Source organism: Rhinichthys klamathensis, unplaced genomic scaffold (assembly GCF_029890125.1).
Source record: "Rhinichthys klamathensis goyatoka isolate OS25496 unplaced genomic scaffold, OSU_Roscu_1.1 h1tg000181l_1, whole genome shotgun sequence".
NCBI lineage: Eukaryota > Metazoa > Chordata > Actinopteri > Cypriniformes > Leuciscidae > Rhinichthys > Rhinichthys klamathensis.
The window spans coordinates 2,076,953-2,101,263 of record NW_026606709.1 but is presented as its reverse complement, the minus strand read 5'-3'; the positions used below and the strand labels follow the sequence as shown (position 1 = coordinate 2,101,263).

Below are 24,311 nucleotides of genomic sequence, written 5' to 3'. Positions count from 1 at the left end.
CCAATCAGAATCGAGCAGTACATGGTCACAACAAGCTTTTCTTATGTATTTATCTTAATGCACTATTATTTTAAGTGGTCATTGTGTATCGTGGTCAAAGTTAATCGAGAACACGCCACTGACTTGACAGAACTAATCTTATCTGACAGTGAAAGAAAAGTGCGGATTCGCGCCGTTCGCGCGAGCACACCGCAGAAACGTGATGTTCTAATACGTGTGCGGGCGGATCTGACCAACCAGCTGCGTAGGAGCCAGTTTGCGTCAATGAGTGGGTGGAGTCGACGAATGGCTGACGTTTCACGGGGTGAACTCGGGTGAACTAAAGGACAACAATCGTGTATATTCGTGTCTAGTCGACGACGCTCATATAGTTATATGAATAGAACGTACGCTTACATGGATATAATCTTATATAACATTTGTTTAATGTTTTAGGAAAAATTAGTTAAACGGCTGTTTTTTCTGTGTTTTCGTGTCCATGTTGACGTTCGCGTGCTTGCTTTGTTAAGGTTTTCCTATGAGTGTTTTTTTTTAAAGATATATCATTCCGTCATTTTACAGTAGTGTTGACTGTCACGGTGTATATTCTGAACATAGTCAGGCACGCGCATCGTATCAATCACAGCGTGTGTAAAGCAACTAACGACACGTTATATGAAGTTTCGCTGCGTCATTCATCCAAGTACTCGGGCGCAGAGATCCAGCTTCAACATGGGAAAAGTTTTCCTTGAGCAAGGCTGAAGAAGACGTCACCGTATCTACTTTTTTTTAACCTTGAATTGAGAAGTCTGGTGTTGCCTAGTTTGGGAGTAGCTGGATCATTCGTAAACTCACAAGGGACTGCAGTTCATTTGGAGTAATGGTTGTCAATACGATCCACTGGTTCAGAAAGGGCTTAAGGCTCCATGATAACCCATCTCTGCTGGACTCTGTAATAGGAGCTGATACTCTGAGATGTGTTTATATACTGGACCCCTGGTTTGCAGGATCGTCCAACGTGGGAATCAGCAGATGGAGGTGAGTTTCATTTGGATCAGACAGAGGACAGAGGGGATCAAACATCAGCACGTATGATAAGCCAAGTAGTCTATACTCATGTGCATACTGCGTAGTAGGTACATGTTATGTTATAACTAGTAAGAAATCCAATAATAACTAGTATATTTTCACTTTCCTTCATTAGAGACTAGTAATTTAAGTGACAAGCATCTGTTAAATTAGTCTCTAATCCTTTGCTAGTACTAGGCACCATCCCTCAAGAGACAAATAACTACTCCAATGGAAAATTAGCTATTAAATTCTGTTGCTTATTTGAATACATTTTTACAAGGCATGGATACTAGTATACAATACATGTAATACATATTATTACCTAATGAGTAATTTCTAGTAATAGTGGAATAGGTACCAACCAACAACAAGGGGAATACATACTTGTCTGAAGTGAACAGTTATTATCTGAACCATGCACTAGTAAACTAGAATAGTTACTTGTTGTGACTAAAAATAAGTACTAAATAATACAGTTTCTGGTTAAATTGGAATGGGTACCAGCAACAACTGGAATACATACTACTTAAGTGAAGTGAAAAACCACAGAACCACATAGAATTTAGTGGCATAAATGTTAATGTATAATTAATTATATTATTATATATAATACTATAGTCAATCACTAGCACCTCTCCCTTATTCCTTATATATACTGTGTGTATATATATATATATATATATTATATATATACTGTGTATATATATATATATATATATCTCCCTTATTCCTTATTATACCCTCATAGCAGAGTTCTGATGTAACGTACAACTCAGCCAACTCTCCTCTCCACCGGTGCAGGATGTGAGGAAGTAGGTCAGTGTGTCAGTATATTCTATTACCTCATTTCCCTGTCAGCACTGACCTACTTGTCCTTCTCCTTCTAACAGTATCTCGCCTACATTATGCCACCACTCCTCTTTGAAGTTGCTAAACTATGATCAAAATTATAACCCATGCAAAGGCTGGTCACGTGTATAGTTAGTTGTCACACTCATTTGTACTGTACCATGATCTTTACAATGCAAATGCAGATCAGAAACTGCATCTGAAGTGATTTATGCAGAATTAAAAAGTTTTAATTATGAAATGCATGCCCTGTCATGACAACAACATATTTTCAGAAAGGATTTAAATATGGTAAAATGTTTGTTGATAAAGTATTGATATATATATATATATATATATATATATATATATATATATTTACATATTTAGTAAACACTTAAAGGACAAGACTGTGTATACATTTGAATGATTTTATTTAATTCTACAGAATTGAACAGTACCAATCAAAAGTTTAAGGTCGGTAGGATTTTTTTCTCTTATGCTCACCTATGCTGCGTTTATTTGATCCAAAATAAAGTAAAAACTAATATTGTGAAATATTATAATGATTTAAAATAACTTCTATTTTAATATATTTAATAATGTAATTTATCCCTGTGATGCAAAGCTGACTTTTCAGCATCATTACTCCAGTCTTCAGGGTCACATGATCCTTCAGAAATTAATTTGCTGATGTGGTGCCCAAAAAACATTTCTTATAATCAATTTTGAAAACATGATTTTTGTGGAAACTGTGATATAATTTTTTTTCATGATTCTTTGATGAATAGAAAGTTCAAAAGAACAGTATTTATTTGAAATAGAAATCCGTTGTAACATTCTAAATGTCTTTTTTGACCAATGTAATGCATCCTTGCTGTTGCTGAATTATTTTTATTTTATTTTATTTTTTTAAATCTTACTGACCCCAAACATTAATGTATGCCTAGTAAAATTTGTGCTGGAAAACACAAAACATTTGCTGGTGTAGCATACTTTCTGGTTAATGCTGGCTTATGTAGCACAAGCCAATATATGTGTTTGCATATGCAGATAAATTGAAATGGCCTTGACCTGGAGGCCGGGACGTGCTGTAGGGGATCAGACGTCTCTAGGAAGGGTTGCAGACAGGCTCAACTGGATGCTACTAATATACAGTCCCACAAGAGGGAACTCTAGTCTGCTGAACACACACACAACTCTAGCTCAGACAGGATTATACCCTTATTACTCCTTTATTACATTATATATTTAGTGCAGCCAAAAAGAAAATCATGCATACTATTTTAAAATGTGTTTAGTGTTCATTTCATTATTGATTCAATCCAGGTATAAGTGGTTTTAACTGGGTCATTCAACAAAACGGTGACTGTTAAAGTAAGCTGAAACAACTAAAAACCCCACAGCCTTGAAAAACTGTACAAAAGAGGTAGACTCATTTAAGAGGCTCAAAAGTATTGTAAATGATTTAAGTCTTAAAACTCCATGGGCATTTTTATAAAAAATGCTTAAAAATATTCTTAATCCTCATTCAGCAAATCGCATATGACTGCAAATTCATGTCATGCAAATAATTGGTTAAAAAGAGTGGGATCCCTGAAGAACATTCAACTTTTTAAAACTGGAATCCTGAAATGTACTCATTTCTATTTGTATTATTTTAGTAACACTTTCCTAACAGAATCTAGCAGCACCCATAGATAAGGTTTAAAAAAGTTTAGGACAATGAGGGGCCTTGGAATTAAAAAGGTTGAGAAACACTAGTGTAGCAAACTGTTAAATAAGCTAACTTTTATTTCTGCTAAGTTTTCACTTTCTATTTTAAGAAATATTAGGCATTCTGAACACAGCCCATGTAATACAGAATGGAACTAGTGTGCTTTTAATACTGATAGTTCGTTAGTGCCCCCTGCGGGACTCTTGCTTTGACTGCAAGAATGTCAGAAAAATCCCTCTTTTGTTGCTGCAAGAAATTAAAATGAATAACTATGTCTATCTAAAGTACTGTTTTATTTGCTCATCACTGACTGTTGAGATTAAATGTTGATTCATTATTCTTTGTGTTACAGGTTTTTGCTGCAGTGTCTTGAGGACTTGGACGCCAGCCTTCGCAAACTTAACTCTCGCCTCTTTGTCATCAGGGGCCAACCCACGGATGTCTTTCCAAGACTATTTAAGGTCAACGAACAGACCACTTGAGAATAGTCAACCGTTTTCTGTAAAGCCAGTACATGACTTGCTCTGTGTGTTTATGCTGTGCCAACTTATTTGACTCGCCTCTCCCTCTCTTTTTTTCTGCTTAGGAGTGGAAAATCAGCCGGCTGTCATACGAGTACGACTCCGAGCCCTTCGGGAAGGATCGTGATGCAGCCATTAAGAAGCTGGCCAGTGAGGCAGGGGTGGAAGTCTTCGTCAGGATCTCCCACACACTCTATGATCTGGACAAGTGAGTGTATCTAGTCATTGCCATATGCCCATATGACTCCCACGTAGTTGCCAGCAGTCCTGTGGGAAGCTGTCACCCATCATGTCTGGTATTTAACTCTTTATTGAGAATGTCATGTAGACAGATCACACAGATGCAGAGTCATATTAATCTGCCATTTGAATGTCAAAAAGTGCACAGAACACAGACAAACCACGGCCTGAATATACATCGTCTGCCAGCCACAATAAAAATTAATTGGCTTCAACCTTTCCGAACTCTATGAAATATTATTTTATGTGTGTGTAAGGAATCGGAAGCAAGCAGAATACGGGTGTTTCTAAAACACGCTCATGTGGTTAAAAACTGAGCTCAGAATCAATTTTGAAATTCTCATAATCGATCCAGAATCATTGGAGAGAGAATCGTGATACATCGATTTTTTTATTTTTATCCCACCCCTAATATTAAATTATCTATTACATTTTACCTTTGTTGTAATTTTTCATATTTTCAATTTCTGAATTTCTGTTTACATTAATAGTTGATATTGCGGTTTACCTGAAAAAATTGTGGTAAATAAATTACACGCTTCACCATTAATTTGTATCTTTAAGTTGATCGTTTGTTAACAGTGTTTACTCAATGTTTTAATGTAATTTTATATATTTATGTTAATATATATATAATGTTGTCTGCCTGTTCAAAAGCATAGTAGCTTTTGCTGTATTGAGAATCATGCAAGTTCTTTTTATTTGCTTTGAATTTTGATATCTTGACGACACTAAAATCCAATAATATTGCTTATACAGTAGATCCTAATCACTGACTCATGTGTTCCCTTTCTGTCTCTAGGATTATAGAGTTAAACGGAGGACAGTCTCCTCTTACCTATAAACGATTTCAGACACTCATCAGCAGAATGGATCCTGTGGAAATTTCAGCAGAGACTATCACAGCTGAAGTCATGGGCAAATGCGTAACACTCATCAGCGAAGACCATGATGACAAGTTTTGCGTACCCTCACTGGAGGAGCTCGGTGAGACACCCGTGTTCCTTAACTTTGCACATGTGTGCATGTGTCTGTTGTAGATGAGATTTTGAATCAGTATATGTGGCTTCAGGTTTTGAAACAGAGGGTCTGTCAACAGCTGTGTGGCCTGGTGGAGAGACTGAAGCTCTGACTCGATTAGAGAGACACCTGGAGAGGAAGGTAAGCATCTCTAGCCTCGTGAGACCATCCTGATCTCGCGAGCGTTCAAGGTTTCACTCGCAGATCAGTCTGGATACTTTCCGTTAAAGAAAATTTGGGAGCAGTTCACCAAACGAACGTCCAATCAGCGTTGGCTTTGAGGCGGGTTGAGGTGTGACGCAACGAGAAGCGCGTCAGTTCAGTCTAAAGAACATGTCGGCTTCAGCGGATGAAACTAGCATCAGCGTGGCTATCGAGCAAGTTTTATCGGAATTACAGAGTATTTCTTCACTGAAAGAAGAGCAAAACACTGCTCTGGAGGCTTTTCTCAGAGGAAAAGATACGCTCTGTTAGTACGTCATATGCTTCGTTGATCTGATTGGTTGATTTGGCCCGTCTATCACCAACATAGGCCAATCAGCTAACCAGTATTTTCGCCCCTTACCAAAACTACTTCAACGGAAGGTTTCCAGATGGATATGCGGAGCAAATCCATCTGGCGGAGTCAGGTTAAAGCATCTCCTCTGTTACATTGTCTTACAGTTATAAACACAGACAAAATATCCATATTTATAACTTTAATAAACTATAATCGCTGGCTTCCGGTAAGTCTAGTTCCTGCGGAAGAGTGAACTCTGAGCCGACGCATGACATATTTACGAACACGGAAGCACAGAGTCATTCCCAATCACTTATGTTAACTACGTTCGGATTCGTCCGTTGGAATGATTTGAAACAATTGAAACAAAAAGTGTCTATGTTAACGTAACTATTGATAATAATAAGAAATGTTTCTTAAGCACCAAATCAGCATATTAGACAGATTTGTGAAGGATCATGTGACACTGAAGACTGGAGTAATGATGCTGAAAATTCAGCTTTGCCATGACAGGAATAAATGATAAAATATATAAAATCAGTTTTACTTAAAGGAGAACTCCGGTCAATTTTAACATTGAGCTAATTTTTTTGTACATTTGGAGTGCTGTCAGTACAGACAAAAACGACAAAAATCAGTGTTGCCTACACCGTGTTATCCTCTTTTTAAAATTCGCACCCTGTTGACTACTGTTGACAGTAGTCGATTGTCGAGTTCGCGCGCGCGGTCGTTAGTTATATTACTTACCAATGATCGCGCGCGCGAACTCGTCAATCGACTACTGTGGACTTCGAACGAAACCAGGAAGTAAATACAGGTATGTGAGCTGGCTGAATTAACATCATTTTTATTAATATCTTTCAGATCTACTGCAGTCAGATTGACCGTGGTCACTCTTAATAACACCACTCACATGGCTGTGCACTTGTAATGACACATTAAGGATGTTAAGAGGCTAAAAGCAGGTTTAGAATTTAACAGGGTGCGAATTTTAAAAAGAGGATAACACAGTGTAGGCAACACCGATTTTTGTCGTTTTTGTCTGTACTGACAGCACTCCAAATGTACAAAAAAATGAGCTCAATGTTAAAATTGACCGGAGTTCTCCTTTAACGTTCACAATATTACGGGATTTAAAGTCCCCATGAATTCAAAATTGACCGTACTTACTTTGTTTGCCTAAATTGATCGTTTTGTGGTGAACAATTCATCCATGCAAGTCAATCCACACAAAAAAATTTTTTGGCTTCGTAATCTTTAATCAAAATCTGAAATTTCCCCTCCCCTCTGCGTTGGAGGACCTTGCCTGATGACGTAGGTTTCACGGTTTGGGCGTCTTCTTAACATCCGTAATCACGCCCCTCCAACTGACAGTAGACAGGCTGAATGAAAACACCTACTTTTCTAGATCCAATCAGGTGCTAGTTGGGAAAAAAGCCACGCCCACCATTTTGCCTCATTTAGTATTCCGTTTCTCTCGGAAATACGTCACAACACTGGAGAAAAGTCGTTTGCAACTTCCGGTTCACGGGGACTTTAAAGAGACTTCTTTCAAAAACATAAAATCTTACTGACACCAACCATTTGAACTGTAGTATGTGAACTACTTCCTAAGATTTTTTTCTTTTCTTTTTTTTTTTGCAGGCTTGGGTGGCTAATTTTGAGCGTCCCAGAATGAATTCTAATTCCTTGCTGGCCAGCCCCACAGGCCTGAGCCCTTACCTCCGCTTTGGCTGCCTATCCTGCAGACTTTTCTATTTCAAACTCACAGACCTCTACAGAAAGGTAAAGAGTACAACACTCTTGCTCTGACATTTAAGGCACTATTCATCATTGTCATAATTGATTGTAAGATCGTAAGTGGCTGACAAGTTATTCTCATACTTTTTCCCCCTGGCTTTTCGTTCGCAGGTCAAGAAGAACAGCGTCCCACCACTGTCCCTTTACGGTCAGCTGCTCTGGCGTGAGTTCTTCTACACGGCTGCCACTAACAACCCACACTTCGACAAAATGGAGTTTAATCCCATCTGCGTGCAGATCCCGTGGGACAGGAATCCCGAAGCCTTGGCGAAGTGGGCTGAGGGCCGGACTGGTTTCCCATGGATTGATGCCATAATGACCCAGTTGAGGCAGGAGGGGTGGATCCACCATCTGGCCAGGCACGCTGTTGCTTGCTTCCTCACGCGTGGAGACCTGTGGATCAGCTGGGAAGAGGGCATGAAGGTACTGCCATCAGTAGCTCTATTTCCATCTAAAGTTGCAAATTAAAATTATGCACAAAACTGGAATATTGTATAAAAAAAAATGCATTTTATGTGAAATCATAAAATTTGCATAAAAATAGGTGGATGGAAACTTAGTGCTCTGGATTTCAATAAAATATCTGCTGTTGCTTTCTGCATTAGAATCTATATTGATATTATGTTTGTTTTCAAAGGTGTTTGAAGAGTTGTTGCTGGATGCTGACTGGAGCGTCAACGCAGGAAGCTGGATGTGGCTTTCATGCAGCTCATTCTTCCAGCAGTTCTTTCACTGTTACTGTCCGGTGAGCTTCGGTCGACGTACCGACCCTAATGGAGACTATATAAGGTGCCACTCAGTCTTAACCCTTGTTTACACACTAATATTTAGTTCACTGTAAATTACAAGTTTGGTTAAAGGTTTTTTTTATTATTATTATTATTACAGGCGGTATTTGCCCATATTGAGGGGCTTCCCTGCCAAATTCATCTATGAACCTTGGAATGCCCCAGAAAGTGTTCAGAAGATCGCTAAGTGCATAATTGGAGTGCACTACCCCAAACCCATGGTTAATCACGCTGAGGCCAGCAGGATAAACATCGAGCGAATGAAGCAGATTTACCAGCAGCTGTCCTGCTACCGGGGCCTTGGTAAGAAAACTCTTAAAAATCTAGTTTAACTATTGAACTTTTTAGTTTTACTTGAGAGTCCTTTTGTTGAGTGATATGTCAAATTAAATGCCACTGTTTAGCTGTGAGATCTTGGATTTAATGGATCTTCTCGTAATGCTTGTCAGGCCTCCTTGCAACTGTTCCATTCAGCACAGCCAACAATGGAGATGGTAATGGAGCAGGTCCTTCCTCAGCAGACATCTCACAGGAGAGCACTCACATTACAGGTATGACACTGTCATGCATCTTATATTTCTATAATTAAATTAGTTCTATAAATAATTTATTTTGACTTTTGTAGTTGGACTCAAGTGGACTCATACCCGTTTTTAGTTGTGATGGTGTCTCAGTCCACAATACATTAACACAGGAAACCAATCAAATTGAATACTAATAATAATATTAAATAATACAAATTGTTATTAATATACTTAAGACAAATGTTACTGTTGTATATTACAATTGTTCTATGAAAAAATTAATATTTGATCATTGTTATAATTTTTACACTACAAGTTACATTACTAGTATTCAAACCTTTGAGCTTTAAACATTTGAATTCCTCTTATCTTGTATTTTGGTGGAATAGTTTGACGGAATTCTTCTGAAGTCTTGTAAACTTCTGTCCCGAAAAATGTGGAATTTATACAAATGTGTAAATAAACTATGTGTGAAGAACCCCAGCGGTTCACAAACCCCTGTTTTTGGAAAACCCTTTTGTAAAATTGTGCACTTTTATTCATTATGTGTATTATTGGCAGTTTGGATAATTTCAGTCGTTTGTTGAAATAGTTTCCCTTTATTTACCAGTGCACCCACCAAGAGCAAGTTCTCAACCAGAGTTGCAACCTTTTACAGTGTCATGTGATCAACAGCCTGTCAACAGTGTGCAGCCACAGCCAGGTGTGTATTGACACAGATGCTTGGATTTTGAAATAAATAAATGCTGCTTACATGGGAAGTGTGAACCAGTTAGTAGGCTGCTTGAATAGCATGTCTTTCTTTCTAAACCAGGTCACTTAGGTGGTGATATAGTTGGACAAGTTCACAAACAGTTACAAAGAGGTGAGTTCTGTCCAAACCATCTCAGAGGACTCGTAACAGATTTTCATATCAAACCGTTTTGTCTTACCGTGGCATACAATTTAAGACTCCATATACTGTGTTCTTTTCTGTTCTCAATGACAGACTTGTTTAAACACACAACTTCCATTGAAAAGAAGGGCTTACCATGTTTGTAAAGGATTATGTTGATATAAGCACAGCCTTTTCAAAATAAATGCTATTCATCTGTGGACAGTTACACTACTGTTCAAAATTTTGGGGGCAGTATGATTTTTTTTATAATGTTTTTGAAGAAATCTCATGCTTACCAATGCAAAAATATACATTAAAACAGTACTATTGTAAAATATTATATTTTTATAATTTAAAATATCTTTTTTTCTAATTTTAATATATTTTAAAATGTAACGTATTCCTGTTACGGATCTATGAGGGAGGACTCAAGCGCAGAATGAGTGTTAATGGGTTTTATTGAAAGACAGTTGAGTCGACAAGACGAGAAATGGTGGGTGAGGAGGTGATAACAGTCCAAACAGTTGGCAGGGAACAAAGCACAATGACAGGCAAGCTAAGAGGGTGGCAGTTGAGACCAGCCCAAGGTGAACACACTGGTGTTCTGAGGTAGATGAGCAGACAGGATACTACAGCACACAATAGATGGACTCACAGGGCACAATCAGTCACCGCACCGGTCTCGCTGCTTGGTAGAGAGGAAGCAGCCAGCTTGCAGGGCTGGAAAAAACAGGGAACACAACAAAGACAAGGTATCCAGGCTTAATATTCACAACTGTAACCATGAGCAATAAGTAACAGGTAGCGCAAGTTAACACGAGAACGATTCCGGGTGAAAACGAAAAATATTTTATCGGATGTGCCTTTCGTTTACACGGCAACGGCGTTTTGGGGGCTTAAACGCAAAAAAGTGAAACCACCCTCCAGAGTGGAAATCTTAGGCCTTGTCCACACGGACACGGGTATTTTTATAACCGGAGTTTTTCCTACAGCGTTTAAAAAAAAAAATCCCGTCCACACATGCTCAGTCTCCGTCTACATGAAAACGCAAAAACACGCTATCAAGCGCGGTCAAGAGCATGCCACGCCAGCAGGCGGCGATATAACCCTTAACCGTAAAGCCACGTTGGCCAATCAGAAGCGCAAATCTGACGTCAAACACAGCGGATAACGCAATAATATATAAACATAGCCTAAATAACAATGAACTGGCAAACCATGAGGGAAAGAGAACACATAAAGGGAGCTGAGAACAAGAGGGACAGGTGATCACATTCAGACAAGAAACAGGTGAACACACTCGGGCAAACGAGGACTCAACAAGTGAGCAGAGAACATGAGGAACAGGTGACAACACTCAGACAAACAAGGACTCAATTAGACAAGAGGGCATGGTACAGGGAAGCAAGGAGCCAGGAACAGAGGAGCACATGGCCAACACAAACAAAGACAGAGCCATATGTTCAAGCACAACACAAACATAGAGACATGAAAGAAAGACAACACAGACAAAGCTGCCAGGGCAGAACCCTGACAATTCCTGTGATGTTAAATCTGAATTTTCAGCATCATTACTCCAGTCTTAAGTGTCACATGATCCTTCAGAAATCATTCTAACATGCCGATTTGCTGCTCAAGAAACCTTTCTTCTCATTGATTGCTAAATATTTTAGTGAAAACCATGATGTTTTTTTCAGGATCCTTTGATAAATGTAAAGTTCAAAAGAACAGTATTTATTTAAAATCAAAATCTTTGTGTTCAAATAAAGTCTTTACTTTTACTTGTGATCAAATGAATGCATCCTTCCTGAAAAAAGTATTACTTTCTTCTTAAAAAAAGAAATCTTACTGACCCCTAACTTTTGAATGCAACTCCAACAAAAATGGCATAAAAAATATATAACCTCACATGCTGTTTTTTGTGTGTGTGTGTGTGTGTGTGTGTGTGTGTGTGTTCAGAAAGTGGGACGAGTACTTTGAAGCGACATAATGAAGACCGAGCATCAGAACATGCATTGAAGTTTCAGAGGCAATATAGTTACTACTAGCCACCACGGAAGCAAGGTCATACACGCACCTCTCTTCAGTCTAGTGATGGGACCTGTGGCATGATGGACAGCATCTCCGCATGCCCGTTATCAACTCCTCCATGCTTAGCTTTGCCCTTTATGCTTTGGCATGGTGTCTTTCTGCTTGTAAAGCTTGAGTTTGCATTGAGGTCAAGCGTGGAGATACGTGTTTTTCCAGCTGTATGTTGATGAATTGTGGAGGAAAATATTTTGTAGTCTTTACACAATCCTACTGTCATTCATCTGTTTCTCTTTCCAAGTGTGTGTATGTTACATACCATTTGATGTCCCTTTGTGCAATGATATCTGATTGTTTTGGCAATAACCGTTTTAAACCATTCTATATAATATTAAGAGGGATTTATTTGGAAATGTATACAATCGCCCAATTGAGAATGTTTCAACTAGTTGCTCTTCGGCAAGTCAAAGAATTTGATTGATCTAAATGTTCAATTCTAATTTATAAATAGGCTAATTTATAAATAGACACATTAACATGTCTGTAAAGTCCAGAGCAAAAATCTGTATATTTTGTCCGATTTTTGCTTTTTGTAATGGAGTAACTATATCAATGAGGCCTTTTGCTCTTAAGCACAAGTGGATTTGTTTCAAGACGATTACTGGGAAACCAGGCCTATTATGTATATAAATGTATACTGTAAGTTCAGTCTGCAAAACATTGTACATAACTTTTTCTTGCTTATTTACAGACTCGCTGTTATATTTTTTTATATGATATTTTTTTGGATTGTTGTAATGTCTTTATAAATCACCATTAAAACATGATAGACCTGTTAGTAAATTGAAATTATTATGAGATGATTGGGAATTAATAGATCATTTTAAGCATGTTCATCAGTATTCACATTTAAATATTATTATTGAAAGATTTTAATTTTCTTAACATTCATTATCAGTGTTGGCTAGTTATGGACCACATGTAATCTATTTTATGTGATCAGATTACTTCCCTAGATTACACCCTATTACTACATTTTAAAATAAAGATATATAGGGAAGACGCATTGCTTTCCAAAAATGAAAGTCCTTGATTTCCAAAAAAATATGTTTTACAATATACTGTTCAATAGTTTGGGGTTGACAAGATGTTTTTAAAAGAAATCTCTTGTGCTCACCAAGGCTGTATATTTGAGGGGGAAAAAACCCATAATATTTAGAAATATTACTGGGATTTTAACTAATTTATCTGTATTTAATATAATTTATTCCTGATGGCAAAGCTGAATTGTCAGCATCATTACTCCAGTCTTCACGTGATCCTGTGTCTGTGTTGTTGATAAAGGTGAAGTTGATATAATCTTTTTTTAGGAAAAAAGAAAGAATTCGAATATTAGCAAATAATTAAGTAGCCTATTAATAAGATTTTTTTTTGTGGTTATCTGGTTCTTTAACCTGTAAACACCATTTATCCAGCCACTCCCATTGGATGTCACATGGTGAACCAAACAGATATTTAAAAGCCCCTTAATCTATGGTTTGAGGTCGAGAAGGATGCAAACAACTCACCCAAAGTCCAATGGACGACAGTAGTTGGTAACAGAAAGAAACCAGATAAGCTGCTCTTAGTAAAAGTCGTAAATGATGACGATGAACATCGAAGGGGAGGAGATGCGCAAACCAATCCGGCTCATCGCGGCTGCCTGCAGGGACATGGGCATAGGAAAGAACGGACAGCTTCCCTGGAGTCTTCCGTAAGAGATACCCAAATCATCAGTAATTTTATCCATTTGGAATACTTGTATTTTGTAAATTATATTAGACATCACATGACTGAATAAACAGATGAATTCATAAACGACGCGACGTCTGACGAATATTTGACCGAACATTCGACGTAGACTACACTTCGCTGTCTCTTTACTTTTTTAGCATTAGAGGCACAACAATTTCATGTAGGCTATGTTGTGAAGCATATTCGATATATTAGGGGGATTAGCTTATATAAATTGTTTTAGAACACAAAACGAGCCTAGCATGGAAACCAGTTCATTTAAAAAAAACATATCATTATTACTTAAGTGTCAGTTATAGAGCTATGACCTTCTGGACTATAACAACAATTGATTTTGAGGCCCTATTTGGTGTCCTATTCGTGGAATATGCCATTAGAACTCTAACTGAATGTCATTGTCAGCAGGTTTTTGAATTAGAGGGGTGGAAACTTTGAGCCCCCCAACGCCCGCCCATTCCAGATAAGAGAACATCATGCAGACAGATAGCATTGTGGTTGTAACCAATTGGTATTAATCAATGAATGCAGGATAACCTTGGCTCATCTCTGATTTAGACACACAGACCTTCTTCTTTGAAAGCTAAACACATCAAAGATATGTGTCATGCAGTTCAAATTGCATTTTGCACACTATGCAGTTAACAAAGTTGTATTAATATATATCCAAATGGCACACAATATGTCTAATGTGCTCATGTTGTTCACAGAAAAGAATTTCAGTTCTTTCTGGATACAATTACAGCTGTGTCCGCACCTGGTAAGGTTAATTTAATGTTTGGTTTGATTTATATTAATTGATATTAATTCTTATAAATAAATAAATGAAATAATTTTATTTTGGTGCACCTCAGGGAAGAAGAACCTGGTTGTCTGGGGCAGAGTCTGCTGGTTCTCCTGTCCTGAGACAGTCTTCCCTTTGGCCAATTGCATCAATTTGGTATTGAGCAGGAAGCTGAAGTAAGCATATTCATTTAAAAACAATTTTATGCATACACTTTTGTTTAAAAGTTTGGGGTCGGTAAGATCACAGGAATAATTACATTTTGAAATATTTTAAAATAATAATTAAAAACAGTTATTTTAAATTGTAATAATATTTCACAATATTACAGTTTTTACTGTATTTTTGATCAATTAAATGCAGCCTTGGTGCGTTTTTTCTTCTTGACAAAAAATGTACGGACCCCAAACCTTTGAAAAGTACTGTTTATTATGATTTCTGTGTTTTTTTTACTGTACGTCAAGTTCGTTTGATTATTTTGCATCACTTCAGTGCAGATCCTCCACGTGCCCACTATCTGTGTAAGGATTTTGAGTCAGTAATTCGCCTGGTTTCTGAGCCTCCCTTATGTCACATTGTGGAGATCATCTGGGTTTTAGGGGGCCCAGAAGTGTATAAGGTGAGAATTTATGCAATGTTTACATTCGCAAATGTTAATTAATACAGTAATTTAGTTTATATTTGTAACTGTGCTATTTAGGAAAGTCTTGAGCATCCATGGTGTGATCGCATCTATCTCACCAACATCATGGCCGACTTTGACTGTGATGTGTTTTTCCCGAAGTTTGACCGCAACGTTTTCAGAAAACAAAAGGGGTAGGATTATCCTCTTGATTTATTATTTGTGTTTCAATGATAATACTTACCTCATTTGAGCACCGCTGTTTTTTTTTGTTTTTTTTTTGTCTCTGTCATTTTAGTTTGATTGAGATAGTACAATAAGTTTTTTATATTTTACTTTATTTGAGTTAAAGTTCATTTAATTTTCAGTGATGAAAATAATTTTTTTATGCTTCTCGTTTCAGTTGTAGTTCACTATATAACATTGATTTGTCTTTGTATATTTTCTTTATATTAGCTTTCCCGGAGTACCAGATGAAATTCATGAAGAAAATGGTATTAAATTTCAATTTCAAGTCTTCAAGAAAGAAGCTTAAAACCGAAGCCGAGGACTGGAATCAAGACTGTCAAACGTGATGCTTGATTTGTTGTTGATGCTAGATGTTTACATAGTATGAAACAGTATTTTACAGCATTTTATTGGTTTTAATACAGTTATGTCAGCTTTATAGCAGGTATGATGTCAGAACCCGGAAGTCTTATTCGCCACTGGTTCCTTCGAGATTTTCTTCTGGGGTTTTATAATGTAAAATAAAGCCTTTGCTAAACATAACTTGACGATACTTTGACGTTTTGTTCTACAACATAAACTGCACACACCCATTGCGGTTGAACAAAAATGCAGTTATGTTCCGTTTTTAAAACGTACGTTTTAAAGGGATAGTTCACCCAAAAATTTAAATTGTCATTAATTACTCACCCTCATGTTGTTCCAAACCCGTAAGACTTTCAAAACCCGGAACACAAATGAAAGATCTTTTTGATGAAATCTGAGATTTCTGTCCCTCGATAGACAGCTAACGTTACACAACTGAAACTTTGACGCTTCGAAAAGTTCATAAAGAGATCGTAAAATCCCTATGAAATTGAGCGGTTTAGTCCAAATTTTCTGAAGAGAAACGATTGCTTTAAATGATGAATAGATTGAATTTAGGCTTGTATTCACATAAACGTTCAACTCACACATCAGTTGTGGTAAACAGAAGCTCAAGCATGTTTGCTTGACATGCGAAAACCAATGAGTTTCATTCTCGTGTTACGCAGCACTTTTGAGCTTCTATAAGAACCAATGAGGTTTGTTCTCGTGCATCAAGCAGGTTCGAATGAGCTTCTGTTAATGTTTGTTGATGTTTATAAGTGAATAAATGCGTAAATTAAATCTGCGATTGGATTAGTTTTAAAAACTTTTTGAAGCATCATAGAGTTAGTTGCGTAGCTGTCAATGGAGGGACAGACAGCTCTCAGATTTCATCAAAAAGATCTTCCATTTGTGTTGCGAAGATGAATTAATGACAGCATTTTCATTTTTGGGTGAACTAACCCTTTAATAAGTAACTAGATTAGACAGTTTTGGGTGTGAGTGTGTGCAGTGTACGTTGTAGAACAAAAAATCAAAGTATCGTCAAGTTATATTTACCACAGGCTTTATTTTACTCATAAATTGAAAATTTATAAATTATAAAACCCCACAGAAAAATATTGAAGGTACCAGCAGCGAATTAGACTTCTGGGTTCTGATGTCATACCTGCACCACTCTATTGCACAGAAGAACACTTCATCTCAAAGGCTCTGTTAGCTGCTAACTGGTGGTACTTCACCACCATCCAAATCATAACCATTTCAAAGCAGCTAGCATATTAATATAGCAGCTCATATTAACCCTATGAACATTTTCCTAATATTTGTGTGTTTTTTTTTGCTCAGTTATTACATAAGAAATCACTCCACACATGATCTGAAACAGCAGATGGACTCAGACAATGCTGCCAGTGATGAGAAGCACTTCCCTCACAATTACACATGCAACAGTTTATGACCACTCACCAGATCCACTGTTACTCATCTCACTGTCACCATGTCGATACACAAGTGAATCAAAGGATGGGACACAGTAGGAGTTATATATGGTTTGTGTATGCATACCATCTGCTGTGTGAACTCAGTGCCTTACTGCAGGTCTCAGTTATGTGTATTTTAACTTTTTTTGTGAAATTAATATTTAGTGCTATATTAAAGTTAATTTCTTAACCAAATGAAAATTTTAAGTGTGCACCAACTTAATGACCACAAATAATGGGATATAATTTTTTTATATATATTGGAATAAATATATGTCCAGAGTATATTGGCAGAGAACAACTTTCCCCACTAGATGGAGCCGGCAGCAAGGAACAAAAAAGGTTTTTCAGTGGGGTTGAGGTCTGGAGATTTGGCATGACAGGGTCTTGATCTGGTGGTCCTCCATCCATACCTTTATAGGCCTGGCTGTGTGTGGCATGGAGCATTGTTCTGTGGGAACATTATCATGCGATCATGAGGAAGATGGAAGGTCACAAGCCATCAAACAAAGCCAAGCTGCTTGAATTGTTGCATTAGGAGTGGCATAAAGTCACCCAACAGCAACATGAAGGCTGGTAGACTGTAATATATATATATAGATATATATATTATATATATACACACACTCACCTAAAGGATTATTAGGAACACCTGTTCAATTTCTCATTAATGCAATTATCTAATCAACCAATCACATGGCAGTTGCTTCAATGCATTTAGGGGTGTGGTCCTGGTCAAGACAATCTCCTGAACTCCAAACTGAATGTCATAACATGGATCCATCATGCCTTGTTACCACTGTGCAGGCTGGTGGTGGTGGTGTAATGGTGTGGGGGATGATTTCTTGGCACACTTTAGGCCCCTTAGTGCCAATTGGGCATCGTTTAAATGCCACGGCCTGCCTGAGCATTGTTTCTGACCATGTCCATCCCTTTAAGGCCACCATGTACCCATCCTCTGATGGCTACTTCCAGCAGGATAATGCACCATGTCACAAAGCTCGAATCATTTCAAATTGGTTTCTTGAACATGACAATGAGTTCACTGTACTAAAATGGCCCCCGCAGTCACCAGATCTCAACCCAATAGAGCATCTTTGGGATGTGGTGGAACGGGAGCTTCGTGCCCTGGATGTGCATCCCACAAATCTCCATCAACTGCAAGATGCTATCCTATCAATATGGGCCAACATTTCTAAAGAATGCTTTCAGCACCTTGTTGAATCAATGCCACGTAGAATTAAGGCAGTTCTGAAGGCGAAAGGGGGTCAAATCCTTTAGGAGAGTGTATATATATATATATATATATAGTTGGTTTACCTTTAAAAAGTAAGTTACCTGGTTGCCTTAAAATTTTGAGTTCATTGAAATACATTTTTTTTTGACGAAAGAAAAAAAGTTGTGATAAATCATGAAAATAATATTTTACAGTGTAGAGAAGCATGCCAAGACTCGTGAAAGCTGTGATTGGAAATCAGGGTTATTCCGCCAAATATTGATTTCTGAACTCGTCCTAAGTTAAAACATTAGTATTGTGTTGTTTAAAATTAATATTGTTTTCTTTGCATTATTTGAGGTCTGAAAACATGGCATCCTTTTTGTTATTTTGACCATTTGTCATTTTCTGCAAAGAAATGCTCTAAATGACAATATTTGAAATTTGGAAGAAAAGTTGTCAGTAGTTTTTAGAATTTATAATAAAAATGTTATTTTACTCAAACACATACATATAAATAGTAAATCTCTGTATGCATGCATGTATGTAAATGTAATAATTTGTGGACCCCACTGTATTTTATTATTATTTATTTTTCATTTTAATGGTAAATTGACACTTTATATTGGAGTAAAAATGTTCTCACCCTAAATATAGGGTGAATGGAGCTTAAATAAATCCAAAATGGCTACAATGTCATACCAATTTAGGATAACAATAGATATTTATAAATCAATTTTTATATCCACAATGTTCACATTGACATCTGTAAAAATGATCTCATGATTACATGAAGCACATTTTTCTGGACACCCCTCTGATTAGGAGATCTGAGAGCAGATTACACAGAGGACAGTGGCACGCTTCAGCATGACCTCAGCATGGAATATTTACCACCTTAATATTCCAGCATGCAAAGTCCAGGGCAGGAAATTACAGACTTTAATTGCATGTGTCATCTATTTTCATAATTTCTCTGAGTTATGCCCCATAAAATCAATGTGTAACATTTGCTAATAATACCCACTGTCACATTTCAAATGAAAAAGAGCTATTTATACCCTCGCTTATTAACCTCCTATGTGTTCGGGTATAACTCAAAGTGTCATTTGCAGGATAAAGCAGCCATCCGGTCGGGCCGTACACTAGGAGTGGACAAAGAATGGAGAACAAAAGAGAGAGACAGAAAATCTGGAAATGTGAAAAACATCAGAACAGCGATAATAAAAATGCATGAAACCTGCCCAAAAATGTCATGCATAAATTAATTTTAATATCAGCTCTAATCAAGCTCAAAAACTTATTTTGATTTCACAGAGGCTATGAGAAGCTTGTGAGAAATTTAATAGCTCACCATTAAAGAAATCATAAAGTCCACCGTGTAAACAGCAGATGCCGCAAGGCAATATGTAATGTAACTTCATTATAGATTCCAGTAAAGTCTTTAGTCTAATCATTAAAAAGCACAAAATTATCTCAAAATGCAGCCCAGAGGCCAAAATATTGGGAAATGCTTGCAACTGAGATTTGGCAGCATACGGGTAAACATTCATTGATCTGAATATTTATCTGCACAACGCATACCTCCGAGAGGTATTTTATATTGTTCATTATGAGAGACTCTGATGAGGAATTTCAAAAGCGACATACATTTCTTGGCACAACATGTCTGTATATGACAATACAACTAATGACTTAGTGCCACAATGGCAAAAATGTACATTTACAATGTAGTAAAGTCGTGAAATTACATTTTCTTTGAGCACAATATGGGTTAACATTAATTTGGAAAGTATCACTTCCACAACATAAACAGAACCTTCAATCATTTATCCTTTTCATATAAATAAATGTATTATACAGAAAACAAAGGAAAGATTTAGCACTTACAATCTTAATCATAGTCGGAAGCCTGTTTCTTCCATGAAATAGAAACTTTAAAAGGTCATTGCGACTTTTTTCTCTATAAACTCGGAATTGTGAGACAAAGCCAGAATTGTATGTAAAAAACGTGCAATTCTGAAGAAGAAAGTCTGAGATTCGAGATATAAACTTGTAATTCTGAGGAAAAATAAGTCAGGCTTGCCAGATGTTAGCTTAAAATATAAACTTGTAATTGCAAGAAATGAAGTCAGAATTTTGTGTTAAAAACTTGCACACAATTCTATGCAACTCCAAGTTTATATGTCACAATTCTGAATGCTTGGAATTGCCGCAAATAAAGTCAGAATTGTGTGTTAAAAACGTGCAATTAGGACTTTTCAGATTTGCAAGTTTTTAAACACAATTCTGACTTTATTTGTCGCAATTCCGAGCAAAAAAGTCAGAATTGAGGGATATTAACATAATTGAGAAATAAACTCAGAATTGCAAGAAAAAGTCAGAACTGTGTTAAAACCTTGAGGTCAGAATTGAGATAAAACGTCACAATTACCTTTTTAATTTTTTTATTCTGTGGTGGAAACGGGCTCCAATATTTAATCTTCCGTTCGCAGTGGAGAACTGGACTGCAGTGGAGCTACTGGATTAAACAGTGGCCTCTCTCGCCTAAGACGCAGCTTCCCATAGCTCATCTCGAAGTCCTTTTTGGTGCCGTTGAGGACTTCCAGGCTGCCAGTACGTACATCATAACCAAAAGAGCGCAGTTTTTGAATGCGATATTGAACTATCTGCGTTGTCAGTTCTATCACTGTGGGAGTCTCCATGATCTGCTCCATACTTACTCCAGCGGTGAGGAGTCCATTGAAGCGATCAGCTAGTATAGGCACAGAATAGTATAACAAGGCTGGACACTGAAGTACGACCTCCTTAAACTCTACTTCTGTGCATTCCAGGGTCTCCTGTGAGTAGCTGAGGGTGAGTCTCATGCTTTCAGGATTCAGCTCAGTAACGAAACCTCTCAGTTTGGAAAGCAGCCGCAAGAGCTCATTGCTGGTGAAGCCCCTGTCGCGCAAGAACGTCAAGTTTTCGCGCAGGACCTCGGGGGGCTTAAGAAGCACGTAGGGATTCTGAGTAAGCAGCTTCTGCAACCAGATCTTCAGATTGTCCTCCTTCCCACCCAAGTCCAAATAGGTCTTCTGCAGGGTCTGGATCATCTCCGCGTTTTGCTTCATAGGGCGGCTGAAGCTTTGAGGGGCGCTGGCCATGAGCTTGCTAATGATGCGCTTGTTAAGATGCAGCGTTTGGAAATACACAATGTTGGCCTTCTGGTTGTCGTGATCAGAGGACGAGGAGAAAAACGAGGCAGGGAATTTTTCAATGATTCCTACCAGATCTTTCTGGCTGGCGCACACAGACATCCACAGCTTTTTCTGCGCCTCCATTTGCTCAGGTTTGCAGAGGATGGCCTCAGGATGGAGCTCCAAAACACGAGCGATGACAGGCCCGCTAGCCCCCATGTCCCTTAGCAGGGCGGCAGTCTCGCTCACGTATACGGGGCTCTGCCGCAACACCCAACCCTTCACCTTCCGGATTTTACTGATGTCTACGGACAAGTCGTACAAGGCGTCTACGGTAACCAGGTTCTCTTCATGAACGATCGAGGAGTTGGGCCTTGTGAGGAGTAAAGTTGTTACTTGAGCCCGCTGGCAGTAGAGAGACAGTGATGTCGTGACTAATCGCAACATGTTTGCACAATCTACAGGTCTGTGGATGGGACCGTTGGGTAATTGTGTGCATTGCAAACAAGTGACATTCCTGAAATAATTGGAAAAACATTTCAGAAAGTCTCAAACTCTTTTAATAAAACACTTCCTCATTCCTATTTACTTATGCAAAGCTGATATCATATGCACAATCGTTGGAGTTTAATGAACAGAATGAGAATTTAATTCAGACACTATGAACCATCTACCCATAGGATGTTATTTTAAAGATGCACTTGATACACATGCCCTGGTACTCATTTAATTATTGCCAGCTGATATTAACTAGCTTTCTATCTGGTAACACCCGCAAAATGCTAATATTACAAAAGAGAAAAGGGTTTTTATAACTACACCTCTATAAGATAATTTACTTATGATAACTAGATATTAACTTTGGAGAAAACTGGGAAGTTACACAACAACCATTGTTAGATATGCAAACAGAAAACGTTACACAGTTAAATGGTTCCTTTATAATGAGATCAAGACATATTTTTCTTGAGATTTAGAAGAAATAGTCCCAATATTTTTTTTTGAATTTGAAAGAGACGAAACTATTAACCCTCATGTTCTGTTTAGGCTCTTTTCAGGCGGCCTTTAAAGAAACCTTTTAAAATTTAGTGAGGTTTTTTATGCAATCTATGTGCTTGTGTACTCCTAGTTGAAAAAAAAACTTGATAAAATAAACTTTTAGAAGATATTCGCATAAATCATTTAGAGTCATTGGCTTCTAGGGAAACAGTAGAGAATATCAATGACTCAACTTGTACTAAGGGTCTTTTGTTCAATGAAATGTATTCTAAAATGAGAATAGCATACTTGAAATGTCCAACATGAAAAATATTTGCAGTATAAGAGAGCATTTTCATATGCAAATATTTTCCTTTGTGCATACCAACCAATACATACATTCCTTCAAATGTTTGGTATAAATTTAGATATAAATTTGGTATAAATAGAGATTTAGAGATTTGTAGCATTATAAATGTCTTTACTGTCACTTGAGTGATCAATTTAATGTGTCCCTAATAAAATATTGTTTTGTTTTGTTGTGTATCAGTATCCACAAAAATATGAAGCAACTGTTTTCAACATTGATAATAATAACAATAAAAATCATTTCTCTTGAGAACCAAAATCATCATATTAGAATGATTCCTGAAGGATCATGTGACACTGAAGACTGGAGTAATGATGCTGAAAATTCAGCTTTGCCATCACAGGAATAATTTACATTTTAAAAAATAGTTTAAATTAGAAAACAGTTATTTTACATCACAATAATTTTTCAAAATATTACTGTTTTTTTAATTAAAATAAATGCATCATTGGTGAGCATAAAACTTATTTTATAAACATTAAAAAATAATGTAACTAAATGTGAGAGAGAGAGAGAGAGAGAGAGAGAGAGAGAGAGAGAGAGAGAGAGAGAGAGAGAGAGAGAGAGAACTCTATATAGCCTAGTAAAGGAATGAAAAAGGTAAGAAATGCTTTTTTTTATTATTATAATTATTGTGTGATTATAATCATATAAGTGTGATCATTACACTTTAATCAAACACAAACAAGTCAATCTCAACAGAACATGAGGGTGTGTTCTGTTACGAAACAGAAGTCGTGACATTGAAATAAAGAAAACAATTCCACGGTCTAATACGGCTTGCATGTATTAGTCGCAGTAATATCACATCTGAAACGTGCTCATACAGTAAATTAGACTGATCATTATTACCTCTGTAGTGACAGCGGTCACATCTTCTTCAGTAAGATATGAGCACCTCTTGTTCTTGTTGTGAGTGTGTGTCAGTGTGACGGCCATGCGGTCTGAGCACAACAGCGCCACCCTCAGTCCGGGAGAAAAATTTGAACCCTTTTGATTTATAGATTTTAATAGATAATCAGAGCCGGACAGTAACGGAGTACATTTACTTGAGTACAGTACTTAAGTACAATTTTGAAGGATCTGTACTTTACTCGAGTATCATTTTTGGGGAGTACTCATGACTTTACTCAAGTACATTTGAGAGGCAAATATTGTACTCTTTACTCCAATACATTTCTATCCATAAACGTGAGTACCCGAGTAAAAAAAAAAAAAAGTAAAAAAAAAAAAAAAAATCTCGGAAACCCTCAATTTTTTTGTTTCCCTCTCAAACGTGATTTGATTGTGCAGGCGCCACTGATTGGGACAGCCTATCAGCAATCACCTTCAGCTTTCCGCCAAAGTTAACTCCATGGTCAGATTTTATATTACACATTAATGTAAGCCAAGCATTTGGTTTGATGTTCTTGAGTATGTGGT

General features: G+C 37.3%; 3 protein-coding genes across 6 annotated transcripts; 2 read left to right on the top strand and 1 right to left on the bottom strand.

Annotated features, from left to right (window-relative positions):
* The first annotated feature begins 281 nt into the window (after positions 1 to 281).
* Positions 282 to 12,496, top strand: cry1b (cryptochrome circadian regulator 1b). Of its 3 annotated transcripts, XM_056261249.1 has the most exons (14): positions 282 to 337; positions 788 to 1,017; positions 3,948 to 4,056; positions 4,182 to 4,324; positions 5,159 to 5,343; positions 5,429 to 5,517; positions 7,520 to 7,660; positions 7,787 to 8,098; positions 8,313 to 8,464; positions 8,564 to 8,766; positions 8,913 to 9,014; positions 9,598 to 9,690; positions 9,802 to 9,852; positions 11,824 to 12,496. In XM_056261249.1, exons 2-14 carry the CDS (start codon positions 860 to 862, stop codon positions 11,910 to 11,912), a joined length of 1,827 nt encoding a protein of 608 aa, XP_056117224.1. In that variant the 5' UTR covers positions 282 to 337; positions 788 to 859; the 3' UTR covers positions 11,913 to 12,496. The 3 variants fall into 3 exon arrangements, with proteins under 3 accessions (XP_056117224.1, XP_056117223.1, XP_056117225.1); XM_056261248.1 differs by lacking the exon at positions 282 to 337 and having other exon boundaries at positions 682 to 1,017; XM_056261250.1 differs by lacking the exons at positions 282 to 337; positions 9,802 to 9,852 and having other exon boundaries at positions 682 to 1,017.
* Positions 12,497 to 13,433: 937 nt separating this feature from the next.
* On the top strand, positions 13,434 to 15,753 carry zgc:153031. The gene is made up of 6 exons (XM_056261400.1): positions 13,434 to 13,645; positions 14,394 to 14,443; positions 14,538 to 14,643; positions 14,960 to 15,086; positions 15,168 to 15,283; positions 15,546 to 15,753. Exons 1-6 carry the CDS (start codon positions 13,533 to 13,535, stop codon positions 15,622 to 15,624), a joined length of 591 nt encoding a protein of 196 aa, XP_056117375.1. The 5' UTR covers positions 13,434 to 13,532; the 3' UTR covers positions 15,625 to 15,753.
* A 1,736-nt stretch (positions 15,754 to 17,489) lies between these two features.
* mterf2 (mitochondrial transcription termination factor 2) lies at positions 17,490 to 23,812 on the bottom strand. Of its 2 annotated transcripts, none has more exons than XR_008808004.1 (2): positions 23,742 to 23,812; positions 17,490 to 17,727 (listed from the first exon to the last, which is right to left on the bottom strand). XR_008808004.1 is itself a non-coding variant. In XM_056261247.1 (2 exons), the coding sequence occupies exon 2, from the start codon at positions 21,986 to 21,988 to the stop codon at positions 20,840 to 20,842; it is 1,149 nt and encodes a 382-aa protein (XP_056117222.1). In that variant the 5' UTR covers positions 21,989 to 22,058; positions 23,742 to 23,799; the 3' UTR covers positions 20,769 to 20,839. The 2 variants fall into 2 exon arrangements, 1 of the variants encoding a protein (XP_056117222.1); XM_056261247.1 differs by lacking the exon at positions 17,490 to 17,727 and adding an exon at positions 20,769 to 22,058 and having other exon boundaries at positions 23,742 to 23,799.
* Positions 23,813 to 24,311: the final 499 nt, after the last annotated feature.

Bases quoted from the DNA above. Each gene is read 5' to 3' on its own strand.
- mterf2 (XM_056261247.1), bottom strand. From the start codon at position 21,988: ATGTTGCGATTAGTCACGACATCACTGTCTCTCTACTGCCAGCGGGCT.
- zgc:153031 (XM_056261400.1), top strand. From the start codon at position 13,533: ATGATGACGATGAACATCGAAGGGGAGGAGATGCGCAAACCAATCCGG. The intron at 14,444-14,537 runs GTAAGGTTAATT...GGTGCACCTCAG, and splicing joins TACAGCTGTGTCCGCACCTG to GGAAGAAGAACCTGGTTGTC. The intron at 15,087-15,167 runs GTGAGAATTTAT...TGTGCTATTTAG, and splicing joins GGGGCCCAGAAGTGTATAAG to GAAAGTCTTGAGCATCCATG.
- cry1b (XM_056261249.1), top strand. From the start codon at position 860: ATGGTTGTCAATACGATCCACTGGTTCAGAAAGGGCTTAAGGCTCCAT. The intron at 9,015-9,597 runs GTATGACACTGT...TTTATTTACCAG, and splicing joins GGAGAGCACTCACATTACAG to TGCACCCACCAAGAGCAAGT. The intron at 9,691-9,801 runs GTGTGTATTGAC...TTTCTAAACCAG, and splicing joins CAGTGTGCAGCCACAGCCAG to GTCACTTAGGTGGTGATATA.